At 41.2% G+C, this 27,720-nt stretch overlaps 1 protein-coding gene across 1 annotated transcript in view; it reads left to right on the top strand.

Moving 5' to 3' along the window:
* The window catches only part of LOC123389335, a 31,075-nt gene extending 13,000 nt beyond the window's left edge, over positions 1-18,075 (top strand). Inside the window, exons 3-4 of the mRNA XM_045070860.1 lie at positions 11,791-11,888; positions 17,843-18,075. Coding sequence (XP_044926795.1) covers positions 11,791-11,869 — 79 coding nt within the window. The 3' untranslated portion in view covers positions 11,870-11,888; positions 17,843-18,075. The remainder of the gene's footprint in view (positions 1-11,790; positions 11,889-17,842) is intronic.
* Positions 18,076-27,720: the final 9,645 nt, after the last annotated feature.

Raw genomic sequence — 27,720 nt, 5'->3', positions numbered from 1 at the left:
AACAGGCCACGAGAGACCTCTTCGCTCCAAATTTTGTACCTGCCGCTAATTGCACTTACAGAGAATGGGAGTGTGGTAGGAGCTTTTTTAAAAATTTGGGCCAGTAAATTCTCCATGGAGGAAAGAGGCAAGGAGGGAGACGATTACTCACTTTCTTAAAGACAAAGGCAAATGGAGACATCCTTTTCCTCACACGTTCCATTGCGTCTGGGGAGCACGGTTTGGGAACCAAAGGCCAGGTACCACGAGTACCCTGATCGGGTGGGGACACTGCCCGGCAACCGGGAACCCTTCATCAACGCACGAGAAATAGTACATTGAAAAGTACGGTAGGAAAGATATTAGTGAGCTTGAGACCACAGCTTGGTGAGAAAGGAATGAAGAGTTTTAAAGTAAATGGCAAAAGGCATTCTCTTTCCTTTAAAAGCATGGTTATTATTGTTGTAACTTCTCATTTGCTTCGGGGGCAATTAAGATAATGCCTCTAGAGTGTAATCAAGTGGTAAATCACGGAGCATACATATTTAAACGTATGTATATAATATATGCTTATGTATTTATACGTAGAGAAATGCATCTATACAAATTATGTGTGTGCTTTATACACACAGTTACATACACATGCACATATATATACCTATTATACATGTATATACATGTATACACACACACACACACACATATATATATATATATACACACACATATACATATACACACACATATACATTTTATTTACTTTTTTGTGAGCTTAAGGAAAAAACACTCTGGAGGTACCTGGCTGGCTCAGTCAATAGAGCATGCCACTCTTAATCTTGGAGTCGTGAGTTCAAGTCCCATGCTGGGCATGGATCCTAATTAAAAAAAAAAAAAAAAAAAAAAAAAAAAACTTAGGAAGGAAGGGGAGTCTGTGGCATGAGTCATCCCCTAGCCCTTGTGGGTGGACCTCTGTTTACAGGGCCTCGTGGAGCTGTCACAGGGACCTCGTTCTATCATCTTTTGAGTAAATGTGATGAGAAGCAAACTGGGAGTTTAAAACCAAGAACTTGCTTCCTAGCTTTTGGAGATGACCGTAAATTAAGCACATATTCTAGATATTAGAAATCAAATGCAGAATGAGAGGGGTAATTTGAGATGCTGTTCTTACAGAAGTAATTATGAAATATAATTATATTCAATAATACATTTAATAATCAAACAAAACAGGAGAAGTTTTGGTATTCCTTACAGGTCCCAGGAAATGGTTGAGGAATAGGAAGTGTAGGGGAATGAAAAAGTAAGGAAGTCCAAGATACCATGGTAGACTAGCCTTGGAATAAGACAATGAAGGGCCTTGGAAAAGAAAATTAAGGGCCAGGAATTGCCCTCTCCTCATTACAGTTTAGTTATTGTCTCCATATCACAGCTTGGTTTTAAATAACATTTTGAAATCTGAATAGATTTTCCCATAGAATACTGCTAAAAGGAACGATTAGGTTCTTCTACAAGTTAACTTTAAAAATTGTCTCTGAATGGAAATATAAATGGAAAACTCAACAAAATAGTGGCATTTGTTTTCATCTAGCTATAGGGGCCTGACTCTAGTCTCCAGGGAAAATGCCTTCAAGAGATTCAGTGCCGCAGGAAATAAAAGCGAACCCTCAACCAACTTGTTAAGGAACGCCCAACCTGCCACAGGTTGGGAACATTCGAGATTGTAGACATGCCTCTGCATTTTTCCCTTTCTTTTCATGATGCCTTAAAGCATGAAGCTTCCATCATCGCCCTTTGGAGAGACAAACTTTCAATTCCACATTTCAAAAAGGGACAGAGAACTTGGAGAGAGTTCAGACAAGAGGAACCCGAGGCAGGACCATTTTTCTTCAAAGGGAGAAGCAATAACTGAGGAATGGACTTAAATTAGGAACAATTTCAGGTATACCAGAAAACAGCCAAAGAACCATGGAAATTTAAAAAAAGTTTTAAGGAACACCACGAGAAGTTACAAAGTCACAGTTCTGATAAGCAAGAGGAGCCCTATGCAAATGAGGCATTACATCAATAAAGAGCTGTGATTGAAACCGATTGATGATGATTATGGTGATAATCATTATGATTACTTCCTTACAAGTATTTTAACAACATCACATTCTCTAGCCTCTAGTACTTGCTTCGCCAAACCCCAACGTTGGATTAACTCAACCATCTGCCTTCCCCATATCTGTGCCAGTAGCTTCACTTGGCTAATATGGTCTGACCCTGGCTAACCTTGGTTCTACTTTAAAATAAAATCCTCAGCTTCACTTGTGCTCTGACCACTGCCTTGTAACTCCATCCTGTCACCCCACAATGTTGGATCTGTTGGACAACAACAACAAAAAATCCCACACCTCCCCTCTCTCCGGAAACTTCCTGTTTTAGCTGACCTTTCTACAGATGTCACCAGGACCATAAGTGCCATCAGCTGGGAATCTCTCATCTTTGACATGATTTTAAATATTAAGTCTTACCTCCAACTTCCTTGACTTACCTTTTTTCTTCAAAATTACAATTGATGATGGGTCCCTTCTGCTTTCAAAGAGCCAGCCTTTTATTAGGTTGTGAATCCTATCTCCTCATCCTTCTCAAGGGTTTTGTGGACTTTGATCCTGTAGCCAACATTCTTAATGGATCAGCTCACAAACTCAACTGTACAAACACCTGAACAAAAAAGCAAACATACAAATAAAACTCAAACCCTGTTTTTGGAGAAGGATGATAATTGATCTCCAGTGTCCATCATTCCATTCTCCCCTTGATTAAAGAACCCATGTATTTAGCTGAGTCCATCAACACCTACAAGAGAGAACTTTCTTTAGGTTCTCTTGCACCGAGGTGTGGCCATGGGATTGAGTTAGTAGATGTAGTACTTCAACGTCTTGGAAGCATCCTCAAAATGAGAGGATCCAAGCTTATCATGACTCCATCTTTTATATATCTATATCTATATCTATATCTATAGATATATAAAATTTATTTATATACAGAGAGCCTGTGTGCATGAGCAGGGAGAGAGGCAGAGGAAAAAGTAGACTCCCCAATGAGCAGGGAACCTAATATAGGGCTCAATCCCAGGACTTGGGATCATGACCTGAGCTGAAGGCAGATGCTTCACTGACTGAGCCACCCAGGCAACCCCCCTCTCCTGTTTTTGTTGACATAACTGTAAGAGAGGAGAATCTGGGGTCCTGGTGTTTGGAAAGCCACCACAGCAGTCCAGAACTTCTTAATGCCTGACATAATGGGGGAGAAAAATAGATGTCTCTTAAGTTGTTGTAGGGTTTTCAATCATTTGGAGCCCAAACTAATCCTAATGGATAGGCTCGCATGCCCTCAATTTCTCATTTCCCTAAACATACTGCCACTCCCTCATCTTCCATCCAGGTCCAAGAATTTTGAGTCATACACACATACCCCCTCTATATCCTCACCCCCCACACACAGCCTCTATATCTCAACAGATTCCCATGTGTCTCCTATCATCATTCCTACAAGAAATTGCTTTAGTCAGACTCAGGGTCTCCATTTGGCCAATCCTCATTGTACCTGATGATGTCTACACTCTCTTTCTCAAGTCGCTTTCTTTCTTTCTTTTTTTTTTTTTAAAGATTTTATTTATTTATTTGACAGAGAGAGATCACAGGTAGACAGAGAGGCAGGCAGAGAGAGAGAGGGAAGCAGGCTCCCTGCTGAGCAGAGAGCCAGATGTGGGACTCGATCCCAGGACCCCGAGATCATGACCTGAGCCGAAGGCAGCGGCTTAACCCACTTAGCCACCCAGGCGCCCCTCAAGTTGCTTTCTTATAAGATTCTCATATATCACGTTCTTCTGTGTTTTCTTTGGCCTCACGGGTCCCTACCCCTTGGTCTCTTTTGCAAACCTGCATTCCATTGGCCTTCTCCAGCACCCCTCCTTTGGTTTCAGAGACATTTTAGCTCACTGAGTTCAAAATGGAACTCCTGATTCTCCTGCTTCCCAGACATGTTCCTACTTTTCTCTTCCTCGTCATAGTAAATCATCTTAGTAAATTCTCTAACTGGAATATGGAAGTCTGCTTTGATTCCTCTCTCTACCTCATTCTTCAAAACCCTAATTTCGAAGCAATTGTGGTGGAGTCTATCTCAAGCATCAACACCATATGCATCTATTTCTGTCCATCTTTCTGCCACTCTCATCCACAATATCATCATCTCTCTCTTGAGCTATGGAACAGCATTTGATCTCATTTTTCCCACCTTTGCTATTATCCTGTTTCAAACTCTGAAGTGAATTGATACCACACTGAGAAGAGAATCTCAGCTAGTTACCATGGATCATATGGCCCTATACGACATTCTTCCCTCCCACATGGGACTCCCCTCAGTTTCTCAGAAAAGCTGAAGTTTTCTCCCATTCCAGAAAGCTAATCCTCTCATTTATACTCTCTTCCCTCAAGAGCTCTTGTGCTTGGCTCTTTCTTACCCTTCTGATTTCTCCTTAAGTATTACTGCCTGAGCAAAATCTTCATCGGCCAGCTTATTTAAGGAGACACATACACAGGCACACTGATCTTTTACCACACTCCCCTCCTAAATTCCTTTAAAGCAATAATTTTTCTTTTTTAAGGAATAATTTCTGGAATGCATTGGCTCAATTAATTCTTAACATTTTTAAAAATGATTTTATTGAGGTATGAATTATATACCATGAAATTCACCTGTTTTAAGTGTACATTCAATGTTTTCTACTTTAAGGAAACCTAAAGAGTTGTACAGCCATTGCCTCAGTTCAATTTCAGAACATTTCCTTCATGCCCTTTCAGAGTCACTCCTCATTCCCACCCCAGGCTCAACCAACCACTAATGCACTTTCTGTCTCTATAGACTTGTCTTTCGTAGGCATTTCATACAAATGGATACATTTAAAATGTGGTCTTTTGTATATGGTTTCCTCCATTGAGCATGATGTTTCAACATCCATCTTTCTGTGTTATCACACACACCAATCTTCCATTCCTTTTTATTGCCAAATAATGTTTCATTATGTGGCTATACTATAGTTTGTTTTCCTCTTCACCACGTGTTAGTTATGTGAATCGTTACCACGTTGGATTATTACATATAATGTTTTAAAGTACTTACTATTTTTATTTTTATTTATTTTTTAAAGATTATTTATTTATTTATTTATTTAATAGACAGGGATCACAAATAGGCAGAGAGGCAGGCAGAGAGAGAGGAGGAAGCAGGCTCCCTGCAGAGGAGGGAGCTCCATCCCAGGATCCTGAGATCATGACCAGAGCCGAAGGCAGAGGCTTTAACTCCCTGAGCCACCCAGGTGCCCCTTCTCACTATTTTTAAATGGAACATTTAAAAACTTGTTAAATTTGTCTCCACCTAAGGCTACAAGACTGACATCAGTGACTGCCTGCTTTGTTATCAACCTCTGCCTCCTACCTAGCAAATTCCTGCCACATAGTAGGAGCTCACAATGTAGTCGTTAAATGAATGAATGATAAGTAACTCCATGTTGATATCCAAAACTCACTTAAGGATCACAGACCAGGGGCACCACGGTGGCTCAGTGGGTTAAGCGTCTGACTCTTGGTTTCAGCTCAGGTCATGATCTCAGGGTCCTGAGATTGAACCTGTGGCCGGCTCCAGTCTCAGCATGGATCTGCTTATCCCTCTCCCTCTGCTCCTCTCCTGCTCTCCCTCTCTCTTGAAATAGGTATGGAAAATCTTATAGGGGAAAAAAAAATAAATAAATCACAGAGCCATTCAGATGTAGAAGATGGAAGAAGGGTGATACTCTAATTTTTGGATGACATCAGCTCTCGGTCACATAATCTCCCCAATCTGTCCTTTTTGTACTCATTCAGAAAACATTAGTCTGAGATGCACGGAGCCCGCATGCCCTCGGTTAGTTTGCCGTGTGCCCATCTCTGACTCTGGAGAGTCTTGGAGCTTTGCAAAAGTATGTAATGCTACCGTACAGTTAGCTGGAGTTCAGGAAAGGAATCTTAGGGGCTATCAGGACAGGTCTTCCATATAGTGAAATCAGACCAATGACTGGGAACCTGAATAGAAGATTCCAGAAGAGTTTTTAACTAGGAGGGTGTATGAAGGTACATGTAGCAGACAGGATCCAGCAAACCGTCTACCCTCAGAGCCACAACTAGGGAGACTTGACTCCCAGAAACAAGCAGAGTTCCCAGCAAACAAAATGGCTCTATCCCGCCCCACACAGAGCTGAAAACTAACCACTGTTGTAAAGATGCTCTGGTTCTGCTTCATTTAAACAAGGATATTCTAAACCTCCTGCAAGCAGTGCCCTGGGTGTCAACTTTGGGGAAAAACTGCAATCCCCATTGCTTCTTTATGAAACCATTAAATAAAATTAGAGAATCTGTGAACTTACTATCGGAAGCTACAAGTCCACGGAGAAAACTGTGGTGATTGTAGCCTCCTCCTCAGGGGAAAAAAAGATCCAAGGAGAAAAGAGGCTGAGGAAAGCACATGGAATACCTGGGGCCCTCCAGAAGCCAAAATTAGGCACATGAGGCCAATCTAGCAAAGGCCGGAAAAGGTCTAGGGTATCAACAGCCCAAAGGCTCAGAGAGGGAGGGCTGGGCAATTTCCCTCCCTTGTGGACAAACTCCGTTTGACTCAGTAATTTCAGCCAAACTCTAAGAAGAATGTGGCAAATAAGTAACCCTCCTCCAAACATTCTCTGTTTGTTGGAGGAAAACAAAACAAAGCAACCTCAAACAATGCAAATGGACTGGGTTTTGAAAGGGTAATTGGAAAAGCTTTTGATGAGTGGATCTTGTAAGAAGGTGTTGGCTGGGAACCTGCCTGTTTATACAGGGCAGGGACAGGAATGAAGAACAACACAGAAGCTTTTCCTCTAGATAAAGGTCCCAGCAGGATGAGTTTCCGTGGGTGGCAGAGTTCAGAGGCAACTAGAAGGATATGAAGTGTCCAGGGATGAGCCAGCTAGAAATTCCTGGGAAAATGGGAGGGACCACTCCGCATCTGTCACAGCAGGCCCCAGAAGAAGTGGAGGGAAGAATCCAGCTGAAGGAGAAACTAGAATTACTGGGACAAGGGGAGTTAGTTGTGGAGTAAAGAATTCTGTCTGTCCTGGAAACGAAGAGAGCTGATGGCAAGAAAGCTATGAGCCAACCCTAATGCTGTGACTAAATAAATGATGGGACCAGACTTGACAAATAAATTTGGAGTGTGCAGAAACCAAAGTGCCTTTTATTTTATTTTTTTTATTTTTTGATATATGTCTTCACAGTAGTTCGCAGAATAAGACTCAGAACGCATAACACATCCCTCAAAGTATGCCCACTGTCCGCCAGCTACCCTTGGATAGACCTTCCTCTGCATTTTCCAACTCCCCTGCCCCTCCAGTCCTTTCTGGTTTACTCTGAGAAAAAAAAGGAAATGAAAGAATTTGGATTTTAAATGTCCTATGGGGGCACCTGGGTGGCTCAGTGGGTTAAGCCTCTGCCTTCAGCTCAGGTCATGATCCCAGGGTCCTGGGATTGAGCCCCACATCCGGCTCTCTGCTCAGCAGGAAGCCTGCTTCCTCCTCTCTCTCTGCCTGTCTCTCTGCCTACTTGTGATCTCTGTCTGTCAAATAAATAAATAAAATATTTTAAAAAAATAAAAATAAATAAAATGTGCTATGAAGTCATGGAACAAGATAAAAATGAACAGTACCATTGACAGACAACTTTTAGCAAAATTGAGAACAATTGTCACTAATTGGAAGGTTGGTCAGAAAAGGGAAATCAATCCATCACCCATACAATGCCATTGAGATGAATGTTAGTTGGAAGATCTTTCTTTGCACTTTCTTCCCCCCTCCAACTACCCCCCCAGACCCACCGCCTCCCATGAGAACCGTCATTTAGGTTCTCTAGTCATAGGATATGTAGCTACAGATTCTTTGAGGCTCTCAGAATTCAATTCCCCCCTTCTATCTCCCGCTGATGAATATTTAGCTTTTTAACATTGATAAGCATTCTCTAACTTCCAGAAAAAGACAAGGAGACATGGGTTTTGAGTGTGTGTAATGATGAGCATAAGGCGAGGAATGGCCAGAGTGACTTTTGTTGTGGGAAATGTGGTACATACAAGAGGAGTCCTTTGGGAAATGGCAGATTCTAGAGTTTTTCCTCTGTGTTTGATAAGCCACACACAAGCAGTGGGATTAGGATCAGATCTAATTTTTGCCTAGCAGGGTCACTGGTATTAAACACTGGGAATTAGAGCAGGTGGCATGGAACAGGCAACAGCTGAACCTCTTAGAAGAGATTTTCAGTGAGCACCCAAGTGGACTGTGAGTGGTATTCAGAGGGCCCCACTTAACGCGCTCTGGGTGGAGGGCACTTTAGCTAAACACTGGTACGGAGAGGACGTGGCCCCAACAATAACTTGAAGGACCAAGACAATTTTACTACTGAAGCAATAAATAAATAGCATGTAGTCTATTGCCAGAACCAGGAAAAAAAAAAAATCTGAGAAAAAATTTGATTTGATTGGTAAAATGCAAGAGGACCGATGGAAAATCCCCTCTTCTCAGGAGTGTGTCTCCTTTAGTCTCATCCTGGTACCACACTAAAATCCTTTTGATACCAGCTATGGAGGACTTTTCCCCACCCCAAGTGATTCTCTGTGGCACCTGTTATGTGTCCTCCAACGTGCCTCAGTTCCAACCCTATATACCTGGAGATTGTGTCAGATCCCGTAGGCCAAGGCCTCCGTCCCATGAGACCGACCTCATCCCCCACTCCAGATGCCATTTGAGAATCCAGATTGTCACCTCGGCTTCCCACCAACCAGCTATGAATCAGAGGCCCCCATGAACCTCTTCTTGGGTTCAACTCATTGGCTAGAGTGGTTCACAAAACTCAGGAAAGCAGCTGACTTACTGTTTACCTGTTTATTATGAAAAGATATGGCAGCCATCCTCATGGACTTCCAGCACACTGGAAGGGGGATAACAAAGACCGAGTGGGCATCTCTACACTTGCCATGACTGGGATGATTACATATGAATTTTCCTGTAGCAGACTGAATAATAGCCGCCCCCCCCAAAGATGTCCATGTCCTAAAATCTATGAACTTTTATTACAAGGCTAAATGTAACCTTGAAATTGTGATTAAGGTTTTTATTTTGTTTTGTTGTTTTTGTTTTTGTTTTTAATGTTTAAAGTGTTTGAGACAAGGAGATGATCCTGAATATCTGATGTAATCACAAGTGTCCTTTTAAGAGGGAGGCAGGGAGGTCAAGCTCAGAGATAGGGATGAGGTTTTGGTGATGTGGGGGGGTTATGAGTTAATGAAAGGAGGTGGTTTCTAGAAGCTGTAGAAAGCGAGAAAACAGATATCCCCCCTAGAGCTTCTAGAAGCAACATAGCTCAGTCCGTCGGTTTCAGACTTCTGGCTTCCAAAACTATAAGACGATAAATGTGTTGTTTTAAGCCACTAAATTTGTTACAGCAGCAATAGAAAACTAGTACATAACTTAAGGAAGGTTCCTGGAAACAATAACATGCATTTTGGCATCTGTGGAGACGGAGACTATGTGAGAGAAATTAAGCTAAGTTACAAAGAAATTTTCAATTCTGAGTCCTGCAGAGTATCATAACTGCGATGTATCATACCAGTGACACAAAATAAACTAAGAATATAACTGTTTTTGCTAGAGCAAGAATGGATAGTAACAATGGGCAGAAATCATACTGAGGAAAAAAAAAACCCACAAAAACTCCACTGCTGATATCAAGACACTTGATCTTGACACTGAAGTAAATACTCAAGGGAAAATAAAAATGTAGAAGATATTGATAGTAAAACAGAAATTCGTAAGAGCTTTGGTGGAAGAAGACAAAACAACTGGAACAGAAACAGTATTCAAAGACAGAATTAAAGAAAACTTCACTGCATTATAAAAACTAAAATAGGCACCGCAAATAGTTTCATAGCAGAATAAACAACTAAAACAGGCTGACCTCAGACTTTTCTGCTGAAAGCGCTAAAGATATATGAACTTTAGACTGTGACTCACTGTACTGTCACTAGCCACTATTTCTCTGCTATGGGAAGGATTCATAAGAACATTTTCAAATAAGATGAAAATTGATCATCCATGTACCATGATTTTTTAAAACAAATTCACACTTAGATAGTGGCCCACAGAGTGATGAATCAAAATGATAAAATCAGGAATGAGAATTCCATCACACCATACAGCCCCATCTTCACTTTTGCAAATTGTATTCTGATTTTAGAAATACAAATTAGGAAGCCAGTTTAGAGGATGATTATGTGTTCGAGAAGTGTATCCTGCCCCTAGAGGCAAGTATGATCCTGTGTTGCCTGCCTTCAGCTAGTCCTGTTGAAGACTCCTTCCTGGAACTGAGGAATGATGTTGTGTGGTATAACTCGGTTGCTTGTATTTGATTGTGACTTCAGACGGTAACTAGTGACCTTCAGCCCTCATTACAGATGACCCCACTCTTACATTTGGAGAATGTGGCGCTGAATCATGAGCTACCCCCTCCAAGTTACCTTTGCTTCCTTGAGCCAGAGATACACAGAGCAGCAAAAATGATTATCAGTTCATTCTCAAGGCCATTGCCAAATGAATTTTTGGCATCACCAAAACTCATTATTGAATGACCTGTGTCACGGATTTTTTCTTTTCAACTGAGCAAAGTATCATAATAATCCCAAGAGTAGCAGGTAGTATCTTTTGCAATGTTTCATCTTTCCGGGTATTTAATTATTAAAAACTACTATCATTTGTGCTTTTTTAATATAAATTTCTTTGTGTGTATACCCACATAAAGGAAACATACAATGCAGAAAATCCATTTCATTTTTGATGGCATTATATTTTGTTTTTCTTTTTCTTTTCAGCTTATGAATTTCCTTCCCCCTCTTCCCTCTCTGCTCACATCAGCCTACTTCTCCACAGGGAAATAATATGAATTACCCAGTAATAATCTTTCCATATGTCTTCAAGCACATACATTCTTATACAAATATAATCCTATGATCCTCAATCAGTAGATATAAAGGGTTGTATGTGTGTGCACGTACACGTGCCTGTGTGTGATTACTTGTTTTTCCAAAATGAGCTGTACTTCCTATATAAGGATTTTCCTCCTCGGAATTTTTCATGGAATTCTATCTGAGTCACCTGATACGGTTCTATTTCTTTTTCTTTTTAGGGACTACATCATAGCCTATGCAATGGGGGGATTGAGCTTGACTCTTTTTTGTTTCTTTTCTTTTTTTTTCCCCTTCTTTTATCTTCTTTCTTTTCCTTCCTTTCTTCCTCCCTCCCCTCCTTCCCTCCTTCTTTCTTCCTTCTTTCCTTCCTCCTTTCTTTTCTTTCTTCTAGCTATGAAGAGTACTAGAGCCAACATCCTTCTATATTTCCCACATACTGCCTGAAAAAGGATAGCTTTTATTTTGGGGGCTGGATTCCTGAGAGTAGAAATCCAGAATGGGAAGATAAAGGCACTCTTAACTTAAGATAGGCAATCAGACTGCTTTCCTAGAATGCAAAAAGTCTTGATGTTTTTACAAACTATGTATGAATTGTATTCTTTGACACACATTCCTCCCATCAATAGATGATACATTTTGTCAGCTTGATGAATATCTAATGATACTATGATACTAATGATACTAAGTAACAATGACTATCTTGTTACTTTCATTTTCTTGCCGCCAAGCAATTCTGACCATCTTTGTCTTTCTCAGGGCCCTGTGGATTGGCTCCTCCCCCACCTTCTCACAGCTCATGCTCATTCTTCTGGCGGACTGTTTGTCTGCATCTTGACAGGTGGTAAGAGCTGTTGGTATGTATTCGTTATTAACTCTTTCACTCTATTACCTTTGTAATAAAAAGGAGGTTTATTTTAGGGAAAAAAAAGGCAGAAGATAAAAGGATCTGAAATTCATTCAGAGATGAAAATGCTTAAAACATTCTCTCTTGGAAAGATTTGCATTTTAATTGGTATCAAGCCTGAAAAGAAAGAAGATCCTAGAGATACTTCTAATCATCAGGGAAAGGGTATAAATCAAACCTCTCTGGTGCTTGATTCACACTTCTCCTGTAGATATTGAATCTGTACACCCTACAGTATCTGGATACAGGAAGATGCTGAAAAGCTGAGGATCTGTTATGTTCAGAACGTATAAGGAGAAGGGGCAGGAACAAAATGCCAATGGGAGCAGTTCACAAAGACTTAAGTTTTCAGGTTCCAGGTGACAGGAGTGGACCTTTTGTATTTTGTTGTTGTTGTTGTTGTTGTTGGTTTGGTTTGGTTTTTTACTCTGATTTCTTTATATTGTGGGAAAATACATATAGAATAATATTTTTAAGTGTACAATTCTGCTCAGTGGTATGAAATATAATCTTATGGTTATACAAGCATCACCACCATCAGTTTCCAGAACTTTTTCATCATTCCAAACTGAAACTTTGTGCCCATTAAATAAAGGCTCCCCATTTTCTCCTCACTAGCCCCTGACTGCCACCATCCTACTTCCAGTCTCTGTCAATTTTACTATTCTCAGTACTTTACAGGAGTAAATCATGTTATTTGTCTTCTTATGACTGGCTTATTTCACTCAGAATGATGACCTCAAAGTTCTTCCATGTTATAGCATATGGCAAAATTTCCTTCCTTTTATGGCAGAATAATATTTCATTGTATGCATACACCACATTTTCTGTATCCATTCATCCACCGGTGGACACTTGGGTGTTCACTTTTTAGCTATTGTCATCAAGGCTACCGTGAACATGGGTTTACAAACATGTTCTCAAGACCTTGTTCTTGTTTTCTTTATTTTTAGTACCTATCCAGAAGCAGAATAGTTGGATCATATGGCAATTCCTCTTTTCATCTTTGAAGAACTGCCATATTGCATTGCACAGTGGCTAAGCCATTTTACCTTCCTACTAACAGTGTCTAAGGTCTTGAGTTCTCTAAATCCTCATTGACACCTTTTTTTTTTTCTTTAGTAGCCATCTCAATGGATGGAAGTAATATCATACATAATTTTGGCTTGTATTTCTCTGAGGATGAGATATGGTGAACATCTTTTTATGTACTTATTGGCTATTTGGGTATCATCTTTGGAAGGACCTTTGTTTTGAGTTCGGCATGGGCTTGATCCCACAAAGGAAGCTGATACTCAGTTCTAGGTTCAAATTCCCAGAGCATCCAGACCATCTGGAATAAGAGTCCTGAAGTTTGCCTGCATGATTTAGAAGCGACAGAGGTAACCCTGAGATAGTGCAGGCCCCTCCCACTAACTCACCCAGTGAGAAAGGACAATGACAGCAACCGTGGTCCCTGGACAGATCCTCTCCATTTCCCCATCATGTGGCCAAAGATCGCTGTTGTGGGAACCACTGTGGGCTCTACCATTTACTGCTTCTGAAAACTTGGGCAACTTCCATGCAGTACTTATCTTATAAAATGGGCCTTGACTTGCTTTTCTGTAAAGTCAGGAAAATACCTCCAGGAGCTCTTTGTCAGATCAAGCGTTGAATGTAAATGAAGTTGCTTTAAAATGTATTGAAAACATTATAGGAATGTCACTGCTTTGGCAACTTTTTTTTTTTTAAGACCATTTATTTATTTTTGAGAGAGAGAGAGAGAGAGAGAGCATGAGAAGGGGCAGAGGGAAAAGCAGACTCCCTGCTGAGCAAGGAGCCTGATGCAGGACTCAATGCCAGGACCCTGGGATCATGATCTGAGCCAAAGGCAGACGTTTAACCGACTGAACCACCCAGGTGACCTGCTCTGACAACTCATCAGAGGTCTAATTTCATTCTTTGAGCTGATGAACCCCAAAGAGTGATCATTAAACCCCATTTTTTGAGTGAGAATAAGAGGAGGTTTAAGTATGGTTACTTACATATGTGTATATATTATTCAAACCTCCTCTGCAATAAAGATGTTTTTGGGAGAGACTTAGCCAAGGTAGGACCTCTGATTCAAAGGTATGATTCCTAAGATAAAGTGTTAAGCAGTGGAAGCCACTCCCTCTTTTCCCCAGCCAAAATTTCAAAAAGCACAGATGAGTTACCTGCCAGTGGATGGGGGGCTGTGTGCATGATGAGCGGACTTTTCCACCTGACCTGAGGACTGAGGTCCTGGGGAGTGGTGGGGAGCAGCAGGCAGAGCCCATGCCTGACCTGCTAAGTATGGACCACATTATTCCCCCTGCCTCCTCCTCATGGCAACCAGGTGCTTTTTGAACTCAGAAACATTATTTCTGCCATTTACATCATATCAAAAAAATTGGAAAATATAAGTAATAAAAGTGAAATCTGCTGGTTGGCAAAGCGGGTTATGAATCACGACCGTTCTCTGAGGAATTGGAGCCAAGAGGATATTTTGGTTTAAACAAGTAATGTAATTCAGGACAAAATGGCTTCCAGATTTGAACTTGAAAAAAAAAAAAAAAGAGTTGTGGCTTACCATGTCAACTTGGCCGACACGGATAAGGCGATCCCCACTCGTCGGATGAAATAAAATTTCTAGGAAAAATCAAAATCAGTTTGGATATTTTATCTCTGGAGGGCATGGGAAGAAAAGAGACAAAATCAGGATCATTACGATGTTGTAAGCTGTTAGTCATCAAAAAAATCTTTCTCTATGTTCTATAAATTCTATTCCAGCTGCATAAACTACACTAGACCCAAGGACAGCCTCCATGAAGGCGGGAGGGGAGGGGGGAGAGAAAACACAACCACATAATAGAACTGGGGACCACTTTCATGGCAACGTGGCCATAAACCAGTGTGTTGGAATTTCATCAATATGACATCATTCCCGATGTGACATCGGAGAGCCCACCCTCCATTTCCTCTCCATCTCTGCCTCACACTCGCCTCCTTTCCTCTTAAAGAGATGATGAAGCTGCCCGTGCAGCACAGAAGGATAATAAAAACCTGTATCCCTTAAGCTGAATTCAGCCCATTGAACTGCACAAACAGCAATAACCAAAACAAAGCTAGCAGGAAACGTTTGCACACAGCATCTGTTATGATCACATAACCACGAGACAGCTGTTTAATCCCAACTGTTAACATAAGATCATTTGTGTGTTTGAAGAGCAATCCCATTTGGATTTCCCCCTTTATTTATTTATTTTCTAGCTTTTCCAAGAGAGAGGCTTTCTCAGCTGTAGGATGCAATTGGTGTTTGCTGGCTTTTTAGACTTTCACGCTGAGCTTCCGAACTGAGAGGGTGGTGTGGTTTTCTAACTATCTAAATGCTCAGAGGGAAGAGAGGACGGCTGTGTGGTCTCCTAGCTGGGAGCAGGGCACGGCCCTTTCTCGGCCTTTGGGACCTGCTTTTTGCTCCCCAGAACATTCATAAACCATGCTGGTCAGATTATGGGAAAAGGCCCTCACATGAAACACGTCTGGTGGTCTCTGCCAAATTCTGGTTGAGATTTTGAGTTTTCTCAGCACCACCCAGGATTGGAACCAGTCCCTGTAAAGTTCAGTTCCAAAACCTAAAAACAAAGTCATTAGGCTCCCAGTTGCTCTGAAGGGGTCAATGAGGGATGTCCGCAGTTTGGGTGGCCTGTCTCAGTGCCCACTTTGGAAGCCTGAGCAGGACACCTAGATGGTTTACAAGGGTGAGTGTTAAGATCATACTCTTCCCTTTATTTTGTTCTGTTTATATCCTACCTCCATGCCTGCAGGATCCCCAAGTGCTCAGGAGAGAATGTGCATGCCTCACTGTTGACATGGAGCCCTTGTGTCACAAAAGTGGTAGATGTCTGTGCCACCCCCTACCTGCCCGCAGCTGACCACGTGCTCCTGGGGTGCGGGGAGGGGCCGTGCCAATGCAGATGGGCATTACCCAACTCCCCGAAATTAGCATTACCTCAATAGTTCTTCACCTCCTTTAACCATTTCATCCCAGAGAATCCTCCATGTTGACCCCAACACGATAATAAGGTGCATAATATGCAGATTATCTTGTTGGGAAAGTGAAAACCCCAAGTCCTTCTAAATGTCACAGAAAGGTCTTAAACCTGATTTTCAGAACAAGTCTATTTCTCGGTCATATGAATCCTGGGAACGTAGGGACTTTTCACTCCTTCTTTCTTTCCTTCCTTCCCACCCTCCCTCCTTCCTTCCTTCTTTCCTTCCTTTGCCCGATTTTTTTTTTTTAATTTTAAAGATTTTATTTATTTATTTGAGAGAGAGAGTGAGCATGAGCAGGGAGAAGGTCAGAGGGAGAAGCAGACTCCCCGCAGAGCTGAGAGCCTGATGAGGGACTCGATCCCGGGACTCCAGGATCATGACCTGAGCCGAAGACAGTGGCTTAACCCATTGAGCCACCCAGACAACCCCACCTGATGTTTAATTTAATTTAATTTTCAGCTTTTTCGAGACAAAACTGACAAATAAAAATTGCAGATATTTCAGGTATAAAACTTGATACATGAATACTTGGTGAAACGATCACGACTATCAAACTAACCTTTTCAGTTTTAACTTGTGAAAAATATCAGTTATTTACATGTAACTTGCATCTTTCAGAAATGATAACGACCACGACAACTTCTTTTTCATTTTTTTTTGAAGATTTTATTTATTTATTTGATAGAGGGAGAGATCACAAGTAGGCAGACAGGCAAGCAGAGAAAGAGGGGGAACCAGGCTCCCCGCTGAGCAGAGTCCGATGCGGGACTTGATCCCAGGACCCTGAGATCATGACCTGAGCCGAAGGCAGAGGCTTAACCCACTGAGCCACCCAGGTGCCCCATGACCACGACAATTTTCGGACGACCTCTGAATTTCTCCTGAATAAAATAGCCTCTCTTCTCTCTTTGGTCCTCATTACTGCTTTCCTTTCCATCCCCGGCCCCTCAAAGAAGTTAGAAGAGACCAGGTGTCATTTTTTCTGAAGTTTAGTAAGAAAAAGAAAAGGCATCAGTTATGGCAGCCGTCAAAAGATATTGACTATCAATGTTGGAAAAAAATTAAATATTTAGGTCAGTCTGTGGTGTGATTTATTATCATACTTAGATGAAATGTTTTTGCTTTTAACTTGATGTTCTTTATCACACACAGAAAAGTTTGTTTCCCCCTCCGGGCAGTGGGGGGGATGCTGTGGCATGCACAGATTGAGAACATCCATCTTAATGTTCCACTTCCCCTACATGGGACAAAATCACTGACATCTTTAATGGGACAAAATCCTTTATCGACTGATTCATTTCCATGTTTTGTTTCTGCAGCTAGACGGGATATCCTGTAAGGTGGTGAAAGGGAGGGAAATTTAGTACTATCCGTTTCTGATTTGCCATTTATTATGATTGTTTTTTTCTTCTCTTGAGATGATATTATATTCATCAACTGATTTTCGTATATAACACTTATTTTTGGTGATTTTTTTTCTACCTTCCCTTCTCATTCTACCCTAATTAATAAATGGCTCTTGACAGGAATTTGAAGAGAGTTTATCTTTACTATATAAAAAAATCATATCATTTAATACTTGCTCTTTTTCTTAAAAATAGATAATGATCCAGTTATTATGTACCCTAAGTTTCTGAATAAAGGCTCTGGCTTATTTTATGTGAGTCAGTTAAATATAAGACCAGTTGAGGATATGGTTGGGATTGATTTTAGAAGAAGAGGAACTGCCCAAGTGGAAAGAAAAATCCCACTGTCTAAGCCAACATACAAAAGTTATAAGTATCTCTCAGATTCTCATTAGTCAGCTAAAACCAGGAAATAAATATCCTACTGTTTTGTGATCACCTCCAGTTACTGCTGTAACAGGAAACACAAGTGAGAGAGAGATGATGTGAGGAAACCTGGAGTCCCAGTTGGACAATGACTGACTCACATACCATCCACACCACACCAGGACACCCACCTCCCGTGAAAAGAACCAGGTAAATCTACTGTCCCCCCCAGTAATGTTTGAAACCAGCCACATTTCTTTCTGAAACTAGCATTCAAAATTTTAGAAAAGTACTTGTCTAGATTATTAGCCTCTGTTGCATTTCAAGGCAGCATATGTCTTCGAACAAAGCTTATGGATTTTCCCATTCAGAGTGTACTTTCGTGTTCTACAAAACATAAGACAGATCTTGGCAAGGAACCATTCCTCAGGAAATCATGATTTTACACACGGACATCTTTGAAATAAGGACAGGTAGAAAGTTAAATGGTGTGATATCGTGGGTGAGGACTGAGAAATGAACCAATTCTGAACTGACCAGAGACTTTGTTTTGCAAGGTAGATCTTCCCTACACTTGCATGGTCTTCCTTTTGGTATGATAGGATCCAAGAGTGGCAGACCATTCTCAAGGTGGCCATCTTGAATGTAAGAGACAACCAAACCCTGAGCCAACCGATGATGGAGTTGCGGTTTAGGAATATGGACAGTGTGCTGGTGGGAAGGTTTAAGCTGACAGCTTTGCACTGCCTCCATTCAGCAATCTGATCCTTCCCTCACTGACCCAAGCCCTCATCTCTCTTCCTCACAAGTGTACACTTACTGTGTCCACTACATCTCCTTCCTACCTATCCATCCTTTTATTGTTTTTTGTTTTGTTTTGTTTTGTTTTTTTCCCTAGCATGCGTCCTGTGCCTGTGTGCCTATGCCATTCTGGGTCCCAGCTTTGCTTTTTTCTGATCTACATTTCTCTTCAAGATGAGACCAGAGTCCACAGGTAGTTCTTGTCTACCTATTATCTATTCCTCTGATTTGTTCGTGTTATATCAATTTTCTTCATGATTCTTCATAGTAAGCTCTACCTGATAACTTATTCAACTTATTCAGCATTCTTTAATATAAGACACAGAGGATAAGCTTAAAAGCACTCCTAAAATTTACATTCCTTTTTTTTTTTTTCATGATTTTATTTACTTATTTGTCCGAGACAGAGAGCAAGAGAGCGACAGAGAGTGAGAGCACAAGCAAGGGGAGCGGCAGTCAGAGGGAGAAACAGACTCCCCACTGAACAAGGAGCCCAATGTGGGACTCTATCCCAGGACCCTGAGAACATGACCTGACCTGAAGGCAGAACCTTAACCGACTAAGTCACCCAGGTTCTCCTAAAATTTACTTTCCATACATCTTTTTTTTTTTTTTTAAAGATTTTATTTATTTATTTGACAGAGAGAGATCACAGTAGACAGAGAGAGAGAGAGGGAAGCAGGCTCCCTGCTGAGCAGGGAGCCCGATGCGGGACTCGATCCCAGGGCCCTGAGATCATGACCTGAGCCGAAGGCAGCGGCTTAACCCACTGAGCCACCCAGGTGCCCCTACTTTCCATACATCTTTTTAAAAGTTTATATTTCGGGTAAGTCTTAAAAAACAATATTTGCAATCTGATCTACATTGTTGGAATATAACCCCCTCTTTACTCCCTCCTCAGACCATCTCCTTGTCAACCTCCCAACGATATGCACATGCTGTGGAGGCAAATGGAAATTCTATCCAAGACTGGCTCACCCACATTTGTTGTTATAAATCTGATAGTATATAACTCAGTGCAATGTGGAGGGTACATTTCATTTTACTTGTTACAAATATTCCAGGGAAGATTTTATACCTAGAAATATGTGTTTTGAATTTGTTAAATCGGTTGGTTGTTTTTTGATTTTCTTTTCTTTTTCTTTCTTGCTTTTTTTTTTTTTTAACTAAATTGATAGAATTGATTGGTAATTTGGGTATTGAAAACAGGAAGATTCTTTTGACAATTGAATCAAAGTATGTTTAATATTTTTAAAGGCTTTTCATTGAGAAAAAAAAAATACTTTGAGAAAAATGGTCTGATAAAGCATTTTATACAATCAGAAAAGAAAACTTATGCCAGCCAATTCCTGATACCTCATTCTGTCAACCAACTGAAGTGGTAAATTGAGGCAATTATCCCAAACACCTTTCCTTAATTATAGGGATTGTCTAGGTAAGCAAGTTCTGGGCCTAAATTTTTGCAATAATTATCTTAATTTGCACTTTGTTTTGCATGTGAAGACACAGCCTTAGCATCATGGTCACTTATAATTTTGTATCCGAACTATGTAGCTAAACACACTTGAAAACAGAAATTCATCCAAAAGATATTTTAATATCAGTGTTAACTTGATTTTTTTAATCTTACATTCTTTTATTGCATTCTCCAAATTTCTCATAATGGGCTTATATTACATTTATAATTTGAAACAAATGAGCATATCAAAAATTATATTGAAATAAAATACCTTGAATTAGTTTACAGAGTTTCTCAGTGTGTGGTCTGGGATGGGAAATTGTTGCAATCATCTTTGGAAAATACAATCTGTCACAGAGCCCTTCTGGTAACATGCGGTACCTGACCATTTCCTCTCTTTAAAAACCACACGCTGAATATTAGGAGCCTTTTTAGTTCAATATACTCAAAGATCTCATTCAAAAGTGTAGGGTTGATTTCTGTGAACAGGATGTTCACTTAAAGCGAGCTCTCTTCCCTGGTCTCTCCTGAGGGACTTATTCTCTCCACCTTGGCCAACCCCTCATGTCTTTAATGAAACAAGAAAAACAAAAGCAAGAAGAATAGTTACTTCAAATTATTGCAATTAAGTCAGCATTGTCTAGCTCTGTGTTGACTCTGTTTACTTATATTATTTCAAATTCAAAATTAAATATGAATAATAAAGACCATGATCCTCAGTTGTCCAGTAAGGCTTAATCAGAGTATCTTGTGCCCAAGGTCACATAACAAAAAAAAAAAAAGAAAAAGAAAAAGAAAAAGCACACATGGAATTTGAATCTAGATCTGTCTGAATCCCCAACCTACCCATTCCCTATTTATATCACACAAAATCTATGATGCCATTGGAACTGTGACCAAAAAGATCCTGACCGGAACCAAGAATTTTCTGCATTCTCTCAAACCAATAGGACACATTCTCTTCAGTTCAATAAAGTCAACCTGGACCTTACTATTTCAAGACCAACAACAAAACCTTGCGATAGGATCAGATCCATGAAAAATATAAGCACTTAAAGAATTCTTCTTTTCCAAAACTCAGTTTGAGGTGGAACTTATATTATACTTTACTGTTGAGGGAAGGGGACAGAAGCTTAATTACTTATTTCTGGCCAGAGATTTTGCATATAATTTTTTTCATATACTTTATTTTTTTTTTCTATATATTTCTCACACAAAACCTGTGAGGTCAGTCACTACCTCAGAGATAAGGATCAGACAGGTTAAGTAACTTACCCAAGGTCACAAAGTAGGAAACGACAGGCTGGGATTCCAATCTAAGTCCTTTCGACTCCATAATCCATGCCTTTATTCTCTGTAGCATAAAGTTTCTCAATGTGGCATTACTGGTATTTTGATCTGGGTGATTCTTTGTTGCATGGGTGCCTGTGGAAGGGGTGGGGGACTGCCTGAGGACTGATGGGTATTTAGCAGCACCCTTGGATTCTTCACACCAGATGCCTTAGCACCAAGTCACCAAAACATGACAACTGAAAATAACTAAAAATGTCTCCAGACATTGCCAAATGCCCCTTGGGGGGACAAAATCCATCCTTATGTGAGAACTACTGTTCTAGTATTTACCCGTATCCAAACTGATCTGCGAAGAGAAACGTAGTTAAGTGGGTTGGTCTTTGAAATGGATTGTACTTTTTTTTTTTTTTTTTTTTTTGGTCATTGTTCTCAGAGTTGTAGATTCTGACCAGTAAAAACCGGAATTTTGAGAGAACACAACAGGGTCCTCAGTTAATAGTTATACCTGCCTATCTCCTAGAATGAGGGAAAAAAAAATAGTAGCTAGAAGACTTCTGATGAGTTAGGTCAAAAAGGATAGGATTTTGTGAAAATTCAGAATCTTCTTCTAGTTATCTAGTCCCAATGAGGGAAGAGTTGTTTTGTTTTGTTTTGTTTCTATTTGTCTACCTCAATCTTAAAGCACTGAATAAAGGCAGTCTTTGGAGAGATTTTGAAATATATTTCCCAACATGGGTTGATAAGTGGACCACAGAACACGTGTTTATTTAGAAAAGCTGCAACAGCTAAGCTACAAAAATATCACAAGTCTCTGGGGATGGCCGATATTCCAGAAGACTCGTATCCCAGTCACTGCAACCTACCACGAAGAGACTGATGTTTCTAAAGATAGAGAAATGACAGATTGCCAGGGGAAAGAAATCGGGGGCAAGTACAACATGGCCGTCATAACTTCAGAAGAGAGCATCTGTCCTCATCAGGTCACCCCCAAGTGCCCGAACCAAGTGCCCCAGTGTAACCTCATCAGGTTACACCAAGTACCTGCTCCTTCCTCTGCCAACCCAAGTAGGCCCAAACAGCTACCTTTATCTTGGCAAAGACTTGAAAGCGTCTGCTCTGCCCGTGTGGTCTTGAAGCATTTCATAGCTCTGGGTGGCTGGACATGTCCATGTCAAGCAAGGCTCCGAAAATAAAGAGCATTCAAGTTTCCCCCTGTGACCCAATCCCATCAACACTCTGATACTGGAAAGCCGCCATAAATACCGTTCACTCATTTTGCAGCATGGAATCAAAGGTCTTTATAGGAAGTTATTATCAACGATCTGTAAAGAAAGGGGTCAGAGCTTTGCTTCCTCCCCCAGCCATAGGAGTCACCCCCGCCAGGCTGAAACAGGTAAAGGAGTGTGCGGAGAGGAAGCCCTATCCAGCCTGGGGGGGCCCTGGGGTTTGTCCCGTTCTATGACCAAGATGTCTCCACAGTCAACACGTCCTGTAGAGCACATGCCTGCAGGAGACCCAAGGAAGGGAACAGAGCAGAGAGAAAAATGCTCGCCGCAGAGAAATTCCACGCAGGGTCCTTCACACCCAGAATGGAAAATTCCCCAAAGCCTCCCCCACTAGAGGGGAGGCTGTTTCCCTCCCCCTTGGAACTGCCCAGCTGTGCCCCCTCTGCCCCCCCCCCACCCTGAGCCCCAAGACTCTCCTTCTGGAAACTTGCTTGCTGAAGAAAAGTTAACTTGGCACCCGTCTTAAGTATTGACTATCTGTCTTGAGGGTGAAGGCTGTAAATTCTGTCTCCTAAGATCCAAGTCGATTTGTTATCAAATCAGGCATTGAGAAGCTGATTCATTGCTATTCAGCGCTATGCTGATTTATATGCAGAATGTAAAACAGATGCCTTATGTGATACATATTTATGGTGAGTGCTGTTCTAGGAAGATTTATTACGGATTCCTTTGTCGGGGTTTGCATGAGCAGAGCCATGATGACTTGTATTTCCTCTCAGCTGCCAATGCCAAACTCATTAAAAAGAGGTGTGACTATTAATATACATTGTAATACTGACAGGCTCTAATTTATAACACCCTGGCTGGTTGGAGTATTCTCCTGACTTGAGAGGTGGTTGCTGCGTCTCCTTCTCTGTAGCTAAATGGTACAAATAGAGATGTATATTCTCCCTCTCCCTCTCTCTCCCTTCCTTTTCTGTCTGTCTCTCTCTCTCTTTCCCGTGCTCTCTCTCCTCCTCTCCCATCTCTGTCTTTTCTAGTCATCTATGTCAAGTTATAATCTGCTGAAAAAAGCCAAAATCGAGGATGATGGGTTTTTTTGGTTGTTTTGTTTTGTTTTGTTTTGTTTCTTCTTCCTCCCTGGTCAAATATGTCAAACGGTGTAAAGCGGTGCTTCAGTGCCCTGGAAACGTGCGTTATCTCCACACTGGGATGCTGACTCTCTAGGCCCAATTAGTAAGGAGGAAGTTGGGGGCAGGCCACACCGAAGCATTCTTGGCGGTGGCCATGTCCGACCCCAGGTTCTAGAGTTGAAGAACATAGGTTACTCTGTGCATGGGAATCGGAGATCCACTGCCCACAGGGCCGCATCAGGGAGAGACACGTGACTAATAACTGGCCTGGATCAGATGGGGGCCATTAATCAGGGGAAAAGTGAAGGAAAATGCAGTGTTACCAGTGGGCCTGATGAGGAACTCTGCACCTGGGAAGCAAACCGACCGGTCGGTTGCTTCGGTTGGTAATGACAGAAAACAGGCAGTCCCTGGGAAAAATGGCTTTTTACTCCATCCTAAATTTGTGATAAATTTGTGAAAAACTAGTTCCTAGAGAGAGAAAACGGAGTATGTAGCGATAGGTTTTTTTTTCCTCTTTTTTTTTTTTGTTTAGCCATTGTACTTTTTTTTTGTTTGTTTTGTTTTGTTTTATTTTCAGCATAACAGTATTCATTATTTTTGCACCACACCCAGTGCTCCCTGTAATCTGTGTAGCGATAGTTTTTATCCGAGTGTCAGGAGCCCCTGAAAAGCACCTCAGAGAGATGATTCGGAAAGTCATTGTATATAAATGTGTTTTTAATGATTCTGTGGAAGGATGTTTTGGCTAAAATCGATTTCTATCGAATATTAAAAAGCTGCACTGACAGAAATAAGACAAGTGTGCCGCCATCTTTTCCTGCCATGTGAGCAGGGCTGGGAATCTGGTGAGGCCAGAAGGGCACCGAAAGACAGAGGGATGGAGAGAAACAATGTTTGAATGAAATATCCTAAAAACAAAGTAATGCAAAAATTCATGAGGAACAAAAAGTAAAAATTAAGAAAAAAAGATAAGACTTCTTATTGAGCTTTCTTTCGCCTCGGGTTCCCATGGGGCTGGCGAGAATCACTGCTACTCACCTTGTCTTTATTTAAAATGTCGACAGCCCGCACTTAAGCTCAGTCAAGGTGAGGAAAAACATCCTCTTTAACTTTTTTGGTGGCCTTTCCAGGTGAACCATAACCTCTTTTACTAGTAGGAACCATTCGGTCGTGGGTAAGGCTTTTGATGGTGGAGATGTTCCAAAGGCCAACAGAGGACTTTAAACCCAGGCCACCCTTCCTGACTCATCTTTTTTAAAATCCCTATTGACATGCGTCACCAAAGCATTTCTAAAACTGCTCTTGATTTACTTTGGTAGCAAATTCATGAGAGTTCGACAAGATTATGGTGTCCTCAGGTCCCAGTCATTCGTCTCAGCGAACTTCACCCCAGAAATCTCTCCATTTTATTTGTACCTTTAACCACGTAGTTCTGTATCATAACCCTGGGGAAATCATTGAGCTGCGCTGAGTAACTTCAAGTGAAACACGGACATAATCCGTTTGTGTGTAATCTGTATTACAGAAAGGAGTTATCAAAGTCCCCTTGGCTGCCCTCGGCCAGAATCAGTGGGGACTACCACATCAGTGACTCCAAGAGAGCAGTGAACACCTGGGTTGTTTTCAGAGATGAAATTTTGCAATGAGGAGAAGGAAAGGCCTCCCATCCTGCCACATGCCACAGAATGTTCTAGACTTCCCATCATTAAAAAAATAAATGGCATCTGAGATCTCTAGATGTGAATAATGTTTGCCTGTATGAACAGGATGATTTTTTTCCCCCTCTAATTAAACTCTTATGACACTCAAGCTGCTTTGGAGTTGGTCTTACTCAGAGAATACTACTTTTTTTTCCTTTCCTCCTCCTTTTCCTCCTCCCCTGCCAGTTTGTAGAGAGCTTCCCAGAACCCCACTTCAAATCTCAGAAATGTCAGCAGCCTCTTTCAAACCACATGGAAAGGGTGGGGAGCTAGAGAGCAGGAAGGCCTGATAAGACAGGAGTGCTTCTCTGGCCCCGTGTGGCTCATGCGGTTCCCTAGAGCCATTTTCAAAGAAAGGAATTAAATTGATATGGTTACAACCCAGTCGACATGCTTCCCAATAAGGAAAGCTGATCTAGTTATTAATTTTTGTTTTGGACTATTCTTTTCGAATAAAGCGTTTGCCTATTACACTAAAATACATAAAACTATAGCAAGTATGCCCCTTTCAAAATACTATTGATCACTTGACATCGCTATCTCCCTAACCATTATTTCCTGAATAAATCATGACTTCATGGTGTGTGAATTTCAATGCATGCACTTTTCCAAACCAGGTGCTGTACCTGCAGAACCAGTCTGCAAAGGGAAGGAGATCCAAAGGCTAGCCAGATACATGCAGCCTGATGGCAAAGGGCGCAGGAGAATGTGTGGCTGTGACTAGAAATCAAATATGGGTAAGGAGAAAACCTCTTTCTTTGTCCAAAGGAGTGATCACATGTTGACAGCTGGAATTTACATGGCTCCTTATTCAATAAACTAGCGCCTTCCCTGAATTCCAACATCAGCCGCACAATAGTGGCACAGAAGCAAACTGACACATTACACACGGTCCAGCTGGCCCGTCCACTCTCCACGGACACCACCCCACACCCCCCCGCCTTCAGTCTTCATCTCCCTCCCACGTGAGTTCTCCCTGGTGCAAGACCTAAGCACACACCCTTGGATGCTCCCTATTTTAAAGGAGCTTGATTTCCTGCTCTTCCTTATGCTTGTCAGCATGCAGGAAAGTAACTCTCCATTAAAGATGAAAAACAAATAAACAGACAAAACAAAACCAGGGCAGGATCAAAACCCAAATAAATCCTTTCTACTTTGCTGTCAGTGCCCCCCCCACCCCTGAAAAAGAACTGTGATCAATGTTTCCCATATCAAAAATCTTGACATCTAAACTCTTTCTTTACCTTGGGTGTGCGTGGCTCTCTTTGTGAACTTGAACACAAAGGGAACGTGAACTGTGGAGTAGCCAGTGTTATAATTAGTGAGAAATAATTTTAATGCCCCTTGAACCAAAGTAGTCACCTGAAAGGGGGAAAAAAAGGTAACATTCCACCAATATCACATAACCTGCAATGTGTTTTTCGAGTGTATATATTTTTCCCATAACTTTGGCAACACCATACACTCCTCGGTTAAGTGCTTCCGTTAAGAATCCCAGAATTTTTTCCAGAAGGAATGATGCAGTGGGAACAGTGTTTACCGCCGTAGTGTATATATTGCTCAGCAAAGCTCAGCGATGCCTATAAAACCTGTATGAAATGATCCTGCGGCTTCTAAAAGAGTTCATTCCGTATAGCAGCCTTCCTGTTTAAAATATACATCTCACTGATTATGAAGAAACTCATTAGTACTTCCTCAATACACAAGGTCCTTAAAAATATGGGGGAGAGAGAGAGAGAGAAAAAAAAAAAAAAGAACACTTTATGTATTATGAAGCAGTCATTAAACTTTAATCTCTACCACTAGGGGGCAGAATGAAGTTCTTTTCTAAACTGACTGCTAGGCAATCAACCATCACATCATTGAAACATTGAAGGCACTTCAAAAAGACTCAGATGTTTAACTATTGTGCTAGTGATCATACATTCATATTGGGCTCCAGGCCAAAAGAGAAGAAAAAAAAAAGCCAGAGATTTGCAGCTGAAAAGCTATAAAGTGGTGAATTTTACCTTAGAGCAAAACCATCTTCAGTGACAAATTTCAAAGGCCATATGTATGCGATTTTCATGAAAAGCAGACGACCCTAAATTTCTTTGTTTAACTGGAAGCGATCTTCCTCGCAGAACAAGCAGGTTCTTTTCTGCCATTCCCCTTGTTTATTGTGCTGTTACAAATTTCACTTTCCTTTCTAGTACCACAATCAGGATTCTAGAAAGGCTGTTTAATGCCAGTGGGCATTTCATTAACACCGACCCCTCCAGCATCTTCAAGGGTATCACCTGGGGTGCAAAATTACCAGTGGAGAACATTGAAAGCATTTTGACGAAATAGTGTGGAGCTTT

The sequence above is a fragment of the Mustela putorius genome, unplaced genomic scaffold (genome assembly GCF_011764305.1).
Source record: "Mustela putorius furo isolate JIRA1106 unplaced genomic scaffold, ASM1176430v1.1 tig00003972_pilon_pilon_pilon, whole genome shotgun sequence".
Taxonomy (NCBI): Eukaryota; Metazoa; Chordata; class Mammalia; order Carnivora; family Mustelidae; genus Mustela; species Mustela putorius.
This window is presented reverse-complemented; position numbering and strand designations above follow the sequence as displayed.